The sequence below is a fragment of the Phacochoerus africanus genome, chromosome 11 (genome assembly GCF_016906955.1).
Source record: "Phacochoerus africanus isolate WHEZ1 chromosome 11, ROS_Pafr_v1, whole genome shotgun sequence".
NCBI classification, from domain to species: domain Eukaryota; kingdom Metazoa; phylum Chordata; class Mammalia; order Artiodactyla; family Suidae; genus Phacochoerus; species Phacochoerus africanus.
The window spans coordinates 60,552,399-60,570,330 of NC_062554.1; the positions used below are offsets into that span (position 1 = coordinate 60,552,399).

The window sequence follows — 17,932 nt, forward strand, 5'->3', positions numbered from 1 at the left end:
TCAATGGAGCCCTCACTTACCTACCTGTTTTTGGCTGAGTTTAGTGGGCATCACAGTACACATGTGGCACTGCAGTGGCATAGAATTTCCTGAATTGGTGGTAATGGTTGGAGGCCTTCCAAAGTGGATGCTGCTCTCACTTCAGCAACCAGAATGGGGGCCCTACCTCCGGCTGCATGTTGGCTTCATTTGTAGGATTGTTTAAACTCACTGTGCCCAGGCCATATGCCATTCCAAGTAAGGATCTCTGGGGTAGAATGCAGACTGATAATTCTAGCATGTGGTGAGGCCTGGGAGCCCCTGAGTTAGTGAGTGGTGGAGCAGGGAAGGGCAGGGCCGGAGTGATGCTTCCAAAAACAAGCTTGCACTCAGAGCTGGTTTCTGTCCTTTGATAACTGAGACTGGAACAAATGCAGTAATTTTGCTAAACCCCCATTCTCTCTTCTGCGAAGTGAGGCTAATGAGAGGATTTGCCTCCAAATTGTGCCTCTGTGTGAGTGCAGGCTCCGTGCTGTTGCTGGCATGCGGTGAGCAGTCAGTAAAGAGGACCATGACAGCATCGATGGTTTTTTGGTACTTGGAAGGGTCAACCACCTTATGGGTCAAGGAAATGTTCAATGGCCTCAGTGAATCCATCTAATTTAATTAGAGATACTTCAGCCTTTGGTGTCCTGGGCAGCATCCTGCTGCTTTCACAGATAGAATCATGTCCATCTGGAAATGCCTTCAGTCCCTGCAAACAGCTTGCAGGTTCTTATCCCCTCTGCTTGCTCCTCCCCATGCACAAGTCCCCTGGGTAGGGGTGGGGCTGTTTCTGGGGAGGGTGGCATTCCTGAAGCTGCAGGGGGCAAGCTCAGTCCTGACTGTCGGGCCCACACCTCAGTGTCCTCCTTCTCTGTGGGTTGTCTCAAAAGAGTGTGGTCAGGGCACAGGACAGGAGGGCGTTTTCTGCCACAGCATAGCCCCTGAGACTCTCCTACGGGCCTGGGCCTCCCCAGCAGGTGTCCACTGATTACTGGGCTGCAGAGAAGGAGGCTTCCCCCTAAGCCCCCCAGTACCGCTCCTGCTCAGTTGTGGTCCCTGGTGCACAGGAATGTGGACAAGGGATGCCTCCATGGTCCTAAGGTTCCTGGAAGGATGCCCCCCCCCCAAGCCTAGTGCAGCTTCTTTTGGGGCCTTGTAGATGTGGGACCATCAGCTTAGGATGGCCGTGGGCAAGTCGCCTCACCTTCTGAGTCTTGATGTCACCCCATGCATGCCAGAGGCAAGGGTGCCCTTGTCCCAGGCCCTTGGGGATGCAGTAAAGTGGCCAACTGCTCTAGCTCTGCCTGGCAGGTGGCAGGTGCTCAGGGGGTGATGACTGGCCCTTGTGGTGCAGGTGGTGAGTCAGTGCCCATGGGGTCTGGTGTGATGATATGGTCCTAGGAGATGGCCACTGTCCAGTGTATGCACCTCCATCCCCCATCCCGCCACCGTGCCCTGCGCACATGGAACCTGAACAGGGTTTGTTATGTTGGTGACAACCTCACTGATGGGATCCCGCACTACCCATAATCAGCTCCCCTCCCCCGCTTGAACTCCTGTGCCTTCTGTTGTCCTGAGAATCAGGGTTCCTCTGCTCTGTCCCTGCCGCTTCTGGGGTAGACCTGAGCTGCATTCACCACTTTCTGCCTCACTTTTTTCCAAAAGAATTTGGTTGAAATAGGCAGTCTGGTGGTTTTTTTTTTTTTTCTTGGTGTTTTGTTTTGTTTTGTTTTGCTTTTTGTCTTCTCAGGGCCACACCTGTGGCATATAGAAGTTGCCAAGCTAGGGGTTGAATTGGAGCTATAGCTGCCAGCCGAAGCAACGCCAGTTCCAAGCTATATCTGGGACCTATACTGCAGTTTGTGGCAACCCTGGATCCTTAACCCACTGAGTGAGGCCAGGGATCAAACTTGCATCCTCATGGATACTAGTTGGGTTTGTTTAGAGCTGAGCCACCACAGGGATTCCAAAATAAGCAGTCTTATCATAATATCTGCAGAGAAAATGGTCAGAATGTCCCCCTTGCTGGGGTTTCTGACCCACAGGAGCCGAGGCCCCAGGTAGAGCCCCCAAAGGGAACAGATTGTTCATCAGCTCTGGGCCTCATGACACGTGTGTGTGAGACTCCTCATCTGCCCACTTAAATTATCAGTTGGGAGGACTGAATAGGACAGTATGCATTGGGCTTGTGGAAGGCCCACACGACATCCTTAACCACGACCCATGCTGCCTGCAGGGACAGGGACCAGTCCCAGCACAGGGCTTGTTCCTGCCGCATCTCCACCCCATGATTGACACCCTTCATGGCAGCACGTCGAGCAGAGGGTGGGGTGGGCTTCCCTGAAGGCCCCAGCCCCTCCAGGTGGTGACCTCTCTGAGTGGCTCTGACCAGGCCCGTCAGTCCAGGACCAGCACACCAGGCACCCTGTGAATTGGGAGATGTAAGGACCCCTGGGGCCTGACAGCCTGCTGCAAGGGAGTTCAGCCAGTTGGAGCTTTGTGGAATATGCAGGCAGCTTTCTGTGGAGACCAGTACTTTCCCTTGAATCTCTCCCTCTTTCTCTCCCGCCTGCCTGTTCCCAGCTGTGACATGCAGGGAGGTGAGGCACGACAGACACTCGTCTTGTTCCCCCACAGGCCTTGGAGGACCGGGGTATTGTGGAGCTGCTCTTGACCTCAGACAACGAGGATGGCCTGAGCAAGGGCACGGTGGATGGAGGTACCTGCCCAGAGTCTGGGCCCAGAGACAGTGACAGACTGGGGGCGGGGGCAGCGTGCTTCCCCCACATGGCCTGAGCCAAGTGGAGTTCTCGGTTTTCAAGGGGCTGGGCCCCAAAAGCTCTGGGCCCCCGGGGTTGGAGAGTCCGTGAGAGATGGGCTCATGTGGCTGCTTTTTGCTGAGCTTTGGGGCCACTCACAGGGCTCTGCACATGGTGAGACCCTGGGGACGGCGAGATGAGCAAATGAGAAGGTCTAGGGGTTCCTACAAAGAGGGCTGAATGGTTGGTTGAAGAACGGCTGGGTGTGCTGTGTAGAGGGCCCCCAGGTGCCAGGCCCCTCGCTCCCCACCCGAATCCCAAGCCTGTGCTCTGCCTTCTCTGCCTGTCAGTTTCCAGGATCCCACATCCCACCTCTCACCTGGAGCGAAGCTGCTCTTCCTTCTGAGCCGGCGCTCCTGCCCTCCCTGCAGAGCTGCCCCTCCGGCCCTTTCACCCCTCTCCCTGTGTCCACACTCACTGGCTTCCTTAGCCCATGGTGAATCTCCTTACTGCCCTCATCTCTCCAAGGTCGCAGTGACTTCCACATGGCCGATTTAAACGGCCAGTGCCCACAGCCTCTGACCCGTCTTTGATCTCTTTTCCTTGAACCTTCTTCCTCACTTGGCGTGGGGGCAGTTTCTCCGACCACCGCCTCGCTGGTGGGCAGCGCCTTCTTGGTGTCTGCCCATGGTCTTGTCCTTCTCCTGGTGTTTCCCATTATGTCCACACGGTGGCGCTGTGTCCCCGCGGCAACTTCGAAGTCCACCTCGCAGCTCAGCCTTGTGGGTCATGGCCTGGGAGGGGCTGCAGCCATCCTGGGGGCGGGACCCTCTCAGGCTGGAGAACGTTTCTGCCGCCAGTATCTGCGGAAGGCCCATCTCCAAGGGCTGCTGGTCCCCACACCCGTCCACTTCAGGCACCAGCTCCTTGCCCCGCCCCCAGCCCACCGCCTGACGCCAGAATGGTGTTTTTCAATGGATTAAAAATGTGATTAAAGACTTTCACAAGGTGTAAAAGTAAAATCATGGAAATGCTTATAAAGAAACAAAGTGTAGCCTCCCCTTCCCACTGCCCAGAAGTGACAGTTCTGAACTGTTTAACTTTCTCTTCTGGCGTCTTCCTCCATACTTCTAAATAACATTCAGGTAGACCTCTGTACTTAAAACTCTTGTTCAGGTTGATAATTTAGTTCTGTCCTGATGCCCTGCCCCACGGCCCTGATGGATGGTGCCTGCAATGGGAGAGGTAAACATCCCCCTGCATGTGGTCAGGCAGAGCCCGAAGTGTTGTAGTCAGCGTCTGTGATCGGCTCAGTCCGGGATCTGCTCAGTGTAATGAGTGCACTGATTTCCCTTTTCTTTTAAACGTTTTTCTCCTGCTTCTGCTCCTTATCTCTTACACAAACACTGTCCTGAGGCTCTTCCAGATGCCTACACGCTGCATTCTAATGCAGTCTATCCCTGGCCTGAGGGCAACCCACACACCGGTCTTGGGGCTGGCCCAGGTCTAGTATCTTTTACAAGATTGCTGCCGGAGTTCGAGGGCGTCTTAGTCTCAACCCTCTTTTACATCCTACTTGAAATTCGGGTTTCAAGGTGGACTCTGCAGGACTTGCCCTCTTTGAGGCCCTTCTGTGGGTTGTTGGGGTGGCCATTTCTTGCGGTGCTTTCCTGTCTTCTCTGGTTTGGGTTTTTTGTGGACCTGACGTGTGTGTGGGTCCTCTAAGCTGTGTGGCTCTCAAGTTGTCATCTCTTCGTGCTGTCCTTTCTGGGTGATGTCCTCTGCTTTCTTCTTTCTTCTCCAAATCCTCATATTTCTTGCATCATGTTTTTCTTGGATATGTATTTTTTTCTCAGAGCACACTTGTCAATGATACCGTCTTTTTGAGTTCCCATCATGGCACAGTGGTTACCTAATCTGACTAGGAACCATGAGGTTGCGGGTTCGATCCCTGGACTTGCTCAGTGGGTTAAGGATCTGGCGTTGCCGTGAGCTGTGGTGTAGGTCACAGACGCGGCTCGGATCCTGCGTTGCTGTGGCTCTGGCACAGGATGGTGGCTACAGCTCTGATTTGACCCCTAGCCTGGGAACCTCCATATGCCATGGGAGTGGCCCTAGAAAAAGGCAAAAAAAGACCAAAAAAAAAAAAAGATACCGTCTTCTCTGTGTCTGAGGATATTTCATTTCACTCGTGGGATATGGAGGTTCCCAGGCTAGGGGCCTAATCGGAGCTACAGCCACCGGCCTAAACCAGAGCCACAGCAACGCCAGACCCAAGCTGTGTCTGTGACCTACACCACAGCTCACGGCAATGCTGGATCCTTAACCCACTGAGCGAGACCAAGGATCAAACCCGCGTCCTCATGGTTCCTAGTTGGATTCGTTTCCACTGCGCCACCATGGGAACTCTTTTTTTTTTTAATTTTCTTTTTTCATGTTTTATTTTCATTTTCAGTTTTGCTATTTCTGGATCAACTCCTTTAATCATGTGGAAATATTTGATTTTTTTCTTTTTTTTAATTTATACAATGATTTTTATTTTTTTCCGTTATAGCTGGTTTACAGTGTTCTGTTAATTTTCTGCTGTACAGCATGGTGACCCAGTTACACATAAATGTATACATTCTTTTTTCTCAAAATGGATTAGCAATAAGATCTTCCTGTGTAGCACTGGAAACTATATCTAGTCACTTATGATGGAGCAGGATAATGTGAGAAAAAAGAATGTACACATGTATGTGTAACTGGGTCACTTTTTCTTAAAACACATGTTCTCAATTTTCCACGTTGTTTGTGGGGGCGGATTTTCTGGATTGTCTGGCTCTTGACCAAGCAGTTTGAGGAAGAGGCATAAAGCAGCCTCTTGGGAGCTGAGTGGGGTGGCTGGGACCAGTGCTCCTCCCAGTGGGGTGATTGGACCAAGGCAGCTGTTCAGTGAGGGAACCAGGTGCAGGTGTGGGATTAAGTGATTCTGGAGGGGAGCCCTGTGGGCCATCACTGCGGGTATCTGGGGACAGACTTTGCAGTGCCTGCTCCCTCCATGTCCTGGCCTGCCCAGGCTCCATTTTCCTGGGAAGGAGGATGGAGGCAGGGGAGGTGGGGAGGCCTGGGCAGGAGAAGTGGGGAGGCCTTGGGCTGGGGCCGGTTGTCACCTCTGCTCTCACAGGCCCCTTTCCAGGCTCCCAAGGTTTCCTGACTGGTCATCTCTGCTGTGTCTCCTCTCCCATCCTTGCCTGCTGTAGCCCCTCTTCATCTCTGGCTGTGGGAGTGGGAGGGGAGTGGTGAGAGGATGGTGGGGGGGTGGAGATGGGTGGGAGTGGAGTGGGGGTGGGAATGGGTGCAGTGCTCACTCCATGACACCAATCTTTGGGCGCCTAGGGTTCTGCCGGGTCAGTTTCAGACCGGCCCCCTGTCTTCAGGGGTCTCCACTTTAGGTGAGGAGAGTCTGGATGTGGGGTCTTACCCAGACCAGGTGGGTGAGACCAGCCACATGACCTTGAGCCCCACTGGCTATACCGCCTTCCCAGGCCTGAGGGACCTCAGGGTAGGACCGTTGCATGTGAAGCCCTCCATCCAGGGACAAGAAGCGGGCAAGGCATCTCAGAGCCATGCTCCTCTGCACTGGGGTCAGCCCACATCCATGGCCATGGGCCAAACACAGCACCTCTCTCTCGGGCACACCTGCCCCTGGTTGAGAGCCATTTAAAATATCACTGGGGTGAAAGACAAAACTAGCCTTCCTCTAAGACATAAAAGGAGTCTGCATTTATGTTGCACCCTGGAGGTGCAAAGAAAGATCAAACTTCAGGCTCCTGTAAAAGAGTAATTAACAGAAATGGTTAATTCGGTGGTTGAAAAAATTAACGTTAATCAAGAACAGATGCTAAGTGAGAGGATCTCTGTAAGGCCGGTGCTGAGTGGTGGAGTTTCCAAGATGAACAAGGTAAATCTTTAGGTGTCAGAGGAACTAAACTGTGATTGGAGGTGGCAGACACCGTCAAGATGCTTTTCTGTGCTGGTGAGTTGAGGATGGTGTGGGGAGTTCAGAACGCCTTCCCAGCGTGGGGACAATTCTCTGTTCTCTGTCCTCCTTCCACCTGCAGTGCTGGCCACCATCAACTTACAGTCACAAAATGAGCTGCGCTTGTTACACAACTTTCTCCAGAGTGTCCAGGTGAGTCACGCTGGGGTGGCCGCTGCCCTGCTCAGCATGCTTAGGGTTCTCGCAGCTTAGATGGGAGGGGAGGCCTTGCAGCTCTGGGCCCCTTCCCCACTGCGAGTCCTACCTGCACCCACGTTGCCTGTCCCTGGCGAGGGAGGCCATGTCGGCTCGTGCATGGAGGTGGTTTCTCACCTCTTGAGAAAGGGGCCCTTTTGGAAGCTCTAGGCCTGATGTGCTCACAGAGGCCCTTGGCTGGACTTTTGTGGGCTCAGCTAGCCCCAGCCGTGCTCAGTGTGCACCCTCGAATTGAAGGGGAGACGCGTCCCTGCCCTGTGTCTGACCTTTAGCTTGTCAGGCCATTCTGGGCCCAGAAGACTGTTGTCACCAGCTAGACATGGGTCTGGTCTATCCAGGCCAGAGGGAGAGAGGAGCTGCTGGCTGTATGTCTCCTCCATTCAACTAATGGGATTGTCCCATTCCCACTGATTTCTGCTGTCTTGGGTTCGAGTTCTCTCCTAAGGGAAGAGATGATCTGGCCAAGGCAGGGGTGGCCATTGGCAGCACGGAGGCTGCCCAGTGCGCAGTTACAGGGGCAGGTACTGCTTGGGGCCTGTATCCATCAGGGCTGTTGGAGGGTTCCTCCCCACATCCCCATGAATAGATGCCACTGGGGATGCTGGGTGTCTCCCACTTCAGCTGCTCCTTTTCAGAGCAGAGATGGTGTCCAGGGCTCAGTCACATGAGGCCCCCAAGGCAGTGTGAGGCCAGCAAGGCTGAGGGCCACCGTGTGCTGCTGGGGTTCAGAGACACAGGCGGGCTGGGCAAGGGGCAGCCAGGAGAAGGTGGGATGGGATGTGCCAGGTCCCTGGGCAGGCTGCTTGGCAGCTCCGGGAGAGCATGTGCAGGAGGGCCCAGGCCTAGCCCCCTCCCTTCCTCCCTCCTCCGCCCTATACCAGACCTGCTGTGTGTGTGGGTCTGAGACCACAGGCTCTCTGTCTTCAGGGAGTTTGTGACCCATCTGGGAATATGTGTTAAGTAAACAGTTGCCGCAGAACTGAGTAGGAGCATCCTTGAGCTTATCCAGCACAGACTGTGTGCTGCCACGCCCACGCGTTGCTGCGACCCCCTCCCTCCTTTCTCTTCCCTCTTCTGTGAAGTGGGGACCTTGCTGGTACCTGCTTGCAGGGCTGTTCACAGGTAAATGGGGGAATGTTTGGGGAGCACCCAGGACAGTTGTGTTCCCCATGGGCTCCTCCAGAGTCATCCCAAAAGATGTGACCCCAGGCCACGTGCCTGCTGCTCAGCTGCGTTTTTTTCCTCCCGAAGGGGCCGTGCACAGGTCCTTATTCGGATCAGAGGTCCCTTTGGGCAGTTGGTGCAGCCTTGCCCTACCTCACTCGACTGCACTTTGCCAGCCTCAGTGTGTGTCCAGTGATGAGAGGCTGGATGGGGATGTCTTCAGGGCCTCCCCTGGGCCAGGCTGTGCGAGCTGAGGGCTCTAGTGCTTCGTTTCCTGTGTCTCCCAAGAGCCACATGTAGGCCATTTATACTTAGACATAGATCCCAGGACTGTGAGCCCCTGGTAGTGGCAGGTCAGGGAGTTTAGCACAGTCTGCAGAGCCTGGGCCGTTGGTGGACAGCCCAGCCCCAGCCCTCAGTCAAGGATCCCTCCTGGTGCTACATGGAGACTGCTGACATTTACAACTGAGTGACTGTCTTTAGTGACCTAAACATGGTACCTATGTCCCCTTAGGAGGTAGGCAGCCGGAAGAAAACCAAGCCACTGGTCTTGCTAGAAAATTGTAGCTTCTGTGGCCTTTCCATAAATCTGCCATCATTGTGCTTGGGACAGCAACACGCTGTGCACACAGTAGCTCCTGATGGTCAGGCTGTTGGTGACAGAGGAGGCAGACAGTGCATGAGGAAGGCCAGTCTTAGTCCCAGTGCCTCCCCCAGCTGCTTCATCACACTTGGCAGAGTAGACCAGGGCTGGGGAGCAATTTCCGCCTCCCTGGGGCAGTCCTGCCCTGAAATCAGGATCCTGAAGCGATGATGCTAGGCTCTTGAGCATCTGGGCCAGGGTGGGAAGCTGGGCATCGTGGCAGCAGAGCCTGCACTGGTGATGGCTGTAATGCCCTGATCTTCTGGCCCAGTTTGCAAACTTCTGTTAACACTAAGCTGGACCGGGGAGACGGGCTGCTCTGTAGCCCTCTGCCTCCTCCAGCCAAAGGGACGCAGCCACTGAGTGTCTATGTCCATGGCCTGCCTCTCAGAGGTGGTTTTCCCTGGTAGAATGTCCTCCTTCCCTGAAGAAGACACACAAGGCTTGGCTTGATTCAGAAAGCAGGCTGAGGTAGGGGACCACGAGGCAGGTTCTGGCGAGGGCTCCCCTTGGCGGGGTTGGGGGGTTGCGCTTTCCTCGCTGGAACCTTAGGCGGCACTGACACCATGTTGAGGCCCAAAGGGGTCTGCGGCCCCCCTTTGGTAGCTTCACCCCATCCCCACACATGGAGAATAAGCAGGTGCGAGGCATTTGGGGCTCACCCGTGCTCTGCTCGCAGCAGCCTCCGAGGCCAGGTGTGTAACCAGGGAAGGGCTGGGAGGACGGAGGTGCCGGCACCTCCCCAGAAGGGCTCCCCATCCCCCTGGCCGGCTAACATCTGTCTTTGTGGTGCGCAGGGCGTCCGGCCCAAGATGGTGATGGAGTACTGGACGGGCTGGTTTGACTCATGGGGCGGCCCCCACCACATCCTGGATACCTCAGGTGGGTGCTTTGCAGGGCCCACCACAGCCCGTGTGCTACCTCAGGAGTAAATTCCAGACAAGCTGCTAATGGATGCAAACTGGCCATAGGGTGTGGGGCTCCAAGAATCTCCCTGTGTAGGCAGCTCTTGAGAGTTCACAGTCATTTGTCTTGACGGCTGAAGTGAGTATCGAACATTGCTTTGGGCCGTCTTTGTAATTAGTTAGTAATGCATGCCTGTTGCGGACATCCAGCTAGTACAGGGAATGGATAAAGAAGTAAACAGCACAGAGCCTGGAGCAGCTGTTTCGCTGTGTGCAGTGCAGGCACCCTGTCTCTCCATGGGTGCATGTACAGGTAGAGATGTGGGCAGGTGCAGGCGTGTCTGCTCCTCTCCCGCTCATGCCAGTGCAAGACAAAAAAGCACAGCTTCCTGCACCACTGATTTAAAGAATTCAGGAGTTCCCGTCGTGGCTCAGCAGGAACGAATCTGTCTAGGATCCATGAGGACGCAGGTTCAATGCCTGGCCTCGCTCAGTGGGATATAAAGATCTGGCGTTGCTGTGAGCTGTGGTGTAGGTCGCAGACACAGCTCGGATCCCGCATTGCTATGGCTGTGGCAAAGGCCAGAGGCTACAGCTCCGATTCAACCCCTAGCCTGGGAACCTCCATGTGCCGCAGGTGTGGCCCTAAAATAACAAAAACGAAAAAATAAAATAAAATAAAGACTGCAGAGGACCCTGTTGTGCTTCAGACTAACCCACAGCCCCTTTTGAGGACCCAAGTGTTTCTAGGGACTGTGTTAAGGACCTCATTCAGCGAGCACCTCTGCACATCTGTTTAGCTCACCTGGCATGTTTTTCCGGGACAGGTTCCCAGCAGTAGCGCAGCTTCGCTCAAGCAGGTTTGATCTGTATTTACTGCCCAGGCCCCAGAAGAGTAGCTGTCCTTTTCCTCTGCTGTTAAGCTAGATGCCCATTTCCCACAGCAGCATCTACGCTGAGTGTTCAGTAACGCCAGCCATTGCCAGTTGGCTAGTCCTTGTTTAGTTCTCACATCTGTAGCCAACACTGAGGTTTTTAACTACACATAGATACGTATTAGGCGTGGGTGTTACCCTTCTGCTTTATTGTCCGAGTCACAGTCTCTGTCTCCAGGCGGGGGCGGGGAGGAGGTCACAACTGGGTCTTGCACTCTCTCTTGCTGTATGAGTGTCTGTGTGAGTGTCCCAGCGGGGGAGCCCACTGGGTGGGCTGGGGACTGTCTGTGCTGCTGACCATCCTGCAGACTTGAACGCAGCCGGAAGCCTGGGCTCTGGGGCCACATTCCTCGTCCTGAGGGAAGCTGGAGGACGGGGTAGTGAGGGGGCTTTGAGAGGGGCTGGGCTCACGGCCATTTCCTGTGCCACCTCCACAGAAGTGTTGAGGACAGTGTCTGCCATCATTGACGCTGGTGCCTCCATCAACCTCTACATGTTTCACGGGGGCACCAACTTTGGCTTCATCAACGGAGCCATGCACTTTCAGGACTACATGTCTGACGTCACCAGCTATGGCAAGTTTCCCCTGATGCGCCCCTGGGACACCCGCCTGAGTGCCCGGGCTCTTGAGGGGAGTCCCTCAGGGACAGCGCCTGGCACCTTTAATGCCAAGCAAGGTTTTGTCTGGAGGGTCACTTTTAAATATCCGGAGCTATAGGAGACAAGCCAGCTGATGTGCCTGGGCCTTTGGGAGTCTGATGGGGGCATGGGCTGGGGAGAGAAGGCTCTCAGGAGGGGGCAGCCCTTCTCCCAAGTCAGAGCATGTAATGGGGTGACCCTGGCCCCCGCCTACAAACGTAGGGCAGTTCGGGTGGCGTTTCATGGTGTTTAGTCTGGGTGGTGCTTTGATGGCTCCCCCCAAGTGCTTTGCCTCCCAAATGGCTGGGGCGAGGACCCTGCCACCAGCCCAATTCCTCTCTTCTCTATTTGCTGCCAGGACACTGTCCTGGGGCCTGAGTCTGTGATGGTGCCTGGTGTCTTGCAGACTACGACGCGGTGCTGACAGAGGCCGGGGACTACACCCCAAAGTACATCAGGCTCCGGGAACTCTTTGGCTCCATCTCAGGTGCCCGAACATGCAGGCTCAGGCCGCCCAGCTTGGCCCAGCTTCTGTTCTGAGACTCCCCACCCCCCACCTCACCCCACTTGATCGTGTGCAGGGATGTCCTAGACCAGGGCAGGGAGTTTAAGAGGCTGTTTTCCTCATGGGTGGAGTCTTGCCAGCTTCACCTTCTTGCAGGTGTCAAGTTTCCTGAGGACGTGAGGAAGCCCCTGCCCGCCTGCGGCCCAGCCTCCTGGCAGGGTATGGGCAGGGCCAGGAGTGGCCTGCTCCTGCGATCAGGAGGCTGGGGGACACAATGACTTCATCCTTTGGGTTGCAGGTGCCTCTCTCCCTCTCCCACCTGACCTTCTTCCAAAGGTTAGGTATGAACCAGTGGTGCCAGCTTTCTACCTGTCCCTGTGGGATGCCCTGCCCTACATAAAGGAGGTGAGTGCTATGGGTGGGCCATGGGCTGACCCTGAGGCAGAGAAAACCTGCTGCACAGCATCAGGTCTGCACCCTCCAGAGGGTGAGGCCACGGCCTCTCTGCCTCCCACCTCGCCTCTGTGCAGCCAGTCACCTCAGAGAAGCCGGTCAACATGGAGAACCTCCCAATAAATGATGGGAATGGGCAGTCCTTTGGGTACACGTTATATGAGACCACCATCACCTCCTCTGGCATCCTCAGTGCCCTTGTGCGTGACCGGGGACAGGTAAGAGCATGCCCTCTGATCTCCGTGACCTACTGCTCACCTGACCCCTCCCCTGAATGCTCACAAGCATAGAACCCGCATGCAGAGAGGGCCCTCACTGCTGGCCGAGCTGTCCACCTCAGCTGGCACCCTGAGCCTCTGTCCCCCACCACCTGCCGCCACCTTTGTCTGCCCAGACAGGACCCCCTCTGCCTCCCTCTGCCCACTTGGTGTCCCGTCTGCTCCCTTGGCAGGTGTTCCTGAACACGGAGACCATAGGGTTCCTGGACTATAAAACCAAGAAGATCCCCATCCCTTTGATCCAGGTTTGTCCTTGGGATGGGGATGGCAGGTGTCAGTGCCTCTTGGGCAAGCATGGCAGGTCATGGAGGTTAGACCTGGACCAGGGGGCTGCATGTCTGTGGAGGGGTGGGTATGGCTTTCTGATCAGCCAGGACCTTCGCTCATGTCCTCAGAGCTTAGAGAGAACAGGGCTCTGCAGAGGACCCCAAAGGGCAGTTGTGACTGGAGGTTGGGACTCAGGCTTCCGTCAGTGTCCTCTGTGTTCCTGGCAGGGGTTCACGATACTGAGAATTTTGGTGGAGAATTGTGGGCGAGTCAACTATGGGGAGAACATCGACAACCAGCGCAAAGGTGAGTCACAGCACATACCTGGCTGCCCCTCCTTCATAGCAGCATAAATGCCTGCAGCTCATGGAGGCAGGGTGGGTCTTGGAGGCTCATGTGGGGAACTGGGGTCCTGGAGGCCATGAGAGGGAATTGAGGTCCTGAAGGCCACAGGAGGGAGGTGGGTCCTGGAGGCCCTCGGAGGGAATTGGGGTCATGGAGGCCATTGGAAGGAGGTCATTCCTAGAGGCCGTTGGAAGGAACTGGGGTCCCACAGGCCGTTGGAGGGGGGTGGGTCCTGGAGGCCCTGGGACGAAACTGGGGTCATGGAGCCATTGGAGGGAGATTGTTCATAGAGGCCATTGGAGGGAACTGGGATCCTGGAGGCCCATGGAGGGAGGAGGTCCTGGAGGCCATTGGAGGGAAATGGGGTCATGGAGGCCATTGGATGGAGGTTGGGCCTAGAGGCCTTTGGAGGGAATTGGGGCCCTGGAGGCCCATCAGAGGGAGATGGAGTCATGGAGGCCCATGGGATCAGGGTGGCATAGGACTCCTGCCTTATTGGTTCTTCTGACTGAATTTCTTTTCTTGGTCCTCCTTGGAAACCCATCTCTGATCTCATTTGTGTGGAGAGAGGACATAGGACACATGCAACAAAGTGCTCTTGATGGCATGCTCCTCTAGGAATAGTCCATCAATTCATCTCATGTTTCCTGGCCTTCTAGACTTTCTCTGCTTGTTTTGCCACTTTTTTCTTCATCTGTCTAGCAGAATGTGGGTGTCTTTATATAATTTATGAAATAAAACCCCAGATGATGAACCCTACCTGGTGGCCTCCTAGCTCTTGTGGGTGTTTGCCTTTAATGAGGACATGCAGCCCCCTCCACCTTGGGGAAGTGGTGTGACCCCACCACTGGGAGGCTCTTGGATCCTGGGGCTGGGCCCCTCCTGCAGAGTCCCAGTACCCAGGCTTCCCTCCCCTCCTCTGAGAGTCCCTGACTTCCTGGCTGGGTCTCACTTCTTCCCTAAGGTGCTGCCTCTGCAGGCTGCCTCATTTCCTCTGTTCTCCCTGGGGTGGCGGGGGCTGCAGCCTGACCCAGGTCCTGCCCAGGGTGTGCAGTCCTGTCCCCTGGAATGTTTCAGAGCTGTGTATGTTCCCTACACCGCCCCCCCACCCCCAGCCCCAGCCACTTGTGCCCACCTTTTAGAGTCTGCAGGCTCCCAAGCCTGTTTGCATCCCCCAGCCTGTCTGGTTCCTGCTCTGAGTAGCTCTGTGACCAGAGCGCCCCAGGATTTCTTGCAGGCCCTTCCTTAGGCTCCAAGGAATCACTGTTCTAGTGTGTACCGGGCCTCAGACTTCGGTGTCTGGTCACAGAGCCGTGTGTTCACAATTTAAATACATTAAAAAACCTTTAATCCTAGGTTGATTTCTGGCTGAATTACTAGGTCTCTTTCATCTGGGGCCCACCAAACTGACCTTGAAGTTAGTCTGAAGTGCTGTGACCTCGTGGTCCTCTGTCCTCTTGGCCTCATTTCATACTGTTGGAATCCTCAGCCCTCAGAAGGGAGCCTCCCCCTCGGAGAGGCCAAGACTGTTCTCACCAGGACATCCTGGCTGACACTGCCCTCTGACATTGCCCTCAGGTGCCATATCCTAGGCCCTGGCAAAAGCTATTGTGGCATGCTCTGCTTTGGGTTTGATACCATGTGAAGAACCCCTCAGGGAGCTGGCATTTCAGGAGTCCTTACTTGAACTTGCCAGAAACGTTCTGTGTATGTGCCTGACTGGCCGGGCAGCTGGTCCTCCCACCCCTACTGTTGGCCTTGCTCAGTGTCCCCGCTTCCTTCCCACAGGTCTCATTGGAGATATCTATCTGAATGATACTCCCCTGAAAAAGTTCAAGATCTACAGCCTGGATATGAAGAAGAGCTTTTTTCAGAGGTGGGCCCCCTGCCCCCTGCTGCCTAGGAACCCCCAGACTGCCCTGACAACACTCACAGCATTTCTGTGACACCCCTGGTTAACAGGCAAGGGCTGGGGGCGGGGGGGTGCTTGGAACAGGATGCAGGACAGGGCCAATCTGAGCAAGCGCCTCCCCCCCCGCCCCCCCCGCTTCATCCTGTCTGTAGGTTCACTGCGGAGAAATGGCACCCTGTGCCTGGGGTGCCTACGTTGCCTGCCTTCTTCTTGGGGGCTTTGTCAGTCACCAGCTTTCCCTATGACACCTTTGTGAAGTTAGAGGTCTGTAGCCCCACCCGCCAGGTTTTCTGGGCTCCTCTCCTTGGTCCCCTGCCTGGAGCTCAGGCTCCTGGAGTGCCCACGCCACCTGTGCCCACAAGGTCTCCGTCTTTTCCTTCCTGGGTGGGAGGAGTGGGCTCGGAGCAGAGGGACCACCTGGGGGCTTCTCAGGTCCTGGCTTCTAGGTCCCGTGAGGGCTGCTTTCAGCGCTGGTGGGCACAGGGGCTCGAACTCCCCACCAGGTTGATAACTGCATGGCTGTCGGAATGAGTCCGTGTTGGTCCCTTAGGAGCTGAGAGAAGAGCTCACAGCTTGTGTCTGTGTCTCTGCCTCCCATGGGGTGGTTCGCATTGTCTGCTAACCCCTCCCCTACTTTGTTTAAAGGGCTGGGAGAAGGGGGTTGTGTTTGTCAACGGCTATAACCTTGGACGCTACTGGAATATTGGGCCCCAGGAGACCCTCTACCTCCCAGGGGTCTGGTTGAACCAAGGCATCAACCAGGTAGGAGTACTTTTCCTGAGACCCCTTATTGTCCCTGCCCTCCCTGGGTCACAGAGTTTCCCCGGGGGGGGAGGGGGCTGTTGGTGGGCAGGAGGGACAGAAGTCCTGGCCAGCCCCTTCCCTTAGGGCTCTGATGTGGCTCCAAGATGGACCAGCCGTCTCCCCCCAGGTCATTGTCTTTGAGGAGATGATGCAGGGCCCAGTGATCCAGTTCATGGAAATGCCCTACCTGGGCCGGCAGCAGTACGTGGAATGAGCAGCTCCAGACCTGCTGGCAGAGCAGCATCAGATGGCTCCTCTTCTCCCTTGCTCCCCTGCCATCTGGGTGCTGCTGTCTCCCACTTCCTGTTTGGAGTGTCCCTCAGGCTCGGCCCTGTCCCGGCTGCAGTTCAGACCTTCACCCTGCTGAACCCAAGAAGAGGGAAGGACCCGCTCTTCCCTGAAGAGTTTCCTGACTGCTCTGTAGCTGTTGCCTTCTGATTTCCCTGCTCCCTTGGGGGCAGCAGGGGGGGGGGGGGGAGAGGGTCTCTGGGTGGGACTGATAACACCCAGGGCTTGGGAGAGGCCCTGCCGAGTGGGGCACGACTCTGGGACCCAGTTTGCTCTATGAATATCCCCCTGGACCAGCCATGCGCCTCATCCCTGTGGCCCCCATTTCTGAGCTGGCAGGCATGTCAACCATTTGTGGAGGATGGGGCACCTGAGCTGGCGAGTTCCTTGGTCACAGTGCCCAGTCCTTCTCTGCAATTCTGCAAGTCCACTGGAGGGACTCCAGCCCCCTTTCATTCCCACTCTGATGGTATCTGACAGTCAGAAATATTCAGCACCTGTCTTCTGAGTTAGAGTATTTCCAGCCTCACTCCAAGAGAAGCAGCATCAGCTAAGGAGGAAAGGGAGTTGTTCTGAGAGGGTTCAGGAGGATGAGGGCAGAAGGCACAGCTGCGGGGACGTTGGCAGGAATGTTGTGGTTCCAGGGCCCCAGCCCTGGGGCAGGTGACAGGGGAGGGGCGTCCTTCCTTCCCAGTTGTCCATCCAGACCTCAGGCTGGTCCAGGGATTGAGTCCCGTGTTTTGGCTCAGGTCTGCTCCTCTGCATTGCAATAAAGCAACGGAGTTGAATTGGATCCTCCTTGATGTTTCTCTGATCCTGTTTGTGTGCTGGGAGCAGGGGTGACAGCTCTGTGGGGCTGGGCACACAGTTGGCCCCGCTGGTGCCATGTGAGGCGGACTTGGCCCCTTCCTGTGTGGGGAGACTGCCGCACGGCCAGGAGCTGCATGTGCCCTGGTCATTGTAGTGAGTTTGCTTTCCAAATGACATTTGGGTGCTCCTGTACAAATGCAATCTTTAGTAATAGTCCAAGGCGAAGAGCAGATTCCTCCTGGGAGTGGGGAGTAATCAGGGAGCAGGCTGAGGCTCCCAGTCACCCCACCGGCATCCTGTGCTTGACTAGGAAGGGTCTGTACTGGGGCACTTGCAGCCCCTGGGCCCAATAGCTGAGCTGGGTCAAGGACAGTCACAGAGCTCTGGGCCTGAGGGTCCTGCTGGGGACAGAACAAGGGAGCTTATTGAAGCAAACATGGTGGGTGGAATGGAAAGCACAGAGCTGAGACATGGACGAGACCAGGTTCTGTGGGCACAGCCAGCACTAAGGGGGAGTGTCGTTCCCCAAGGCATGTGGGTGGGCTTCTGCTGGGGAGTGTGGCAGGGAGCTGAGGTTTAAAGGACTCTGTCTGCAGGTCTTTCCTGGTTAAGGTTCTCCTGGGTCCATCTCACCTGCCCAGTGACTAGCTTCTCTGTCCAAGCATCTCAGCAGGGAGCACCCTCTGGGTTTGTTGAAGGTTTGTCCGATCTTCCCACTGGGCATCCTCTTTAGAAGACTCCTCATGAGCCCACCCTCTCAGTGTGAGAGGTCTCAGGCCCCATTGCAGCTTCTTCCCTCCATTTACACTTGCTGCAGGAGGCCGCCCCTGCCCCCCACCCCCAACAGGGCTTGTTCTCTCCAATATCCATCCCAGTCCGAGCTCCAGGGACTCTGGCTGATGTCCAAGAACTTACTTCTCCTGTGTGTGTAACAGGCACATGACTCCGAACTCCATCACCCCAT

The 17,932-nt window shown here is 55.7% G+C and overlaps 1 protein-coding gene across 2 annotated transcripts in view; it reads left to right on the top strand.

Moving 5' to 3' along the window:
• The window catches only part of LOC125111767 (beta-galactosidase-1-like protein 2), a 38,920-nt gene extending 21,969 nt beyond the window's left edge, over positions 1 to 16,951 (top strand). The window contains exons 7-19 of one of the 2 annotated variants that reach the window (XM_047753838.1): positions 2,662 to 2,743; positions 6,887 to 6,957; positions 9,625 to 9,709; positions 11,105 to 11,242; positions 11,713 to 11,793; positions 12,110 to 12,216; positions 12,342 to 12,482; positions 12,716 to 12,787; positions 13,037 to 13,115; positions 14,943 to 15,030; positions 15,219 to 15,330; positions 15,712 to 15,828; positions 15,998 to 16,951. In XM_047753838.1, coding sequence (XP_047609794.1) covers positions 2,662 to 2,743; positions 6,887 to 6,957; positions 9,625 to 9,709; positions 11,105 to 11,242; positions 11,713 to 11,793; positions 12,110 to 12,216; positions 12,342 to 12,482; positions 12,716 to 12,787; positions 13,037 to 13,115; positions 14,943 to 15,030; positions 15,219 to 15,330; positions 15,712 to 15,828; positions 15,998 to 16,084 — 1,260 coding nt within the window. In that variant the 3' untranslated portion in view covers positions 16,085 to 16,951. The remainder of the gene's footprint in view (positions 1 to 2,661; positions 2,744 to 6,886; positions 6,958 to 9,624; positions 9,710 to 11,104; positions 11,243 to 11,712; positions 11,794 to 12,109; positions 12,217 to 12,341; positions 12,483 to 12,715; positions 12,788 to 13,036; positions 13,116 to 14,942; positions 15,031 to 15,218; positions 15,331 to 15,711; positions 15,829 to 15,997) is intronic. The other variant, XM_047753839.1, reaches the window with a different exon arrangement.
• The last annotated feature ends 981 nt before the right edge of the window (positions 16,952 to 17,932 follow it).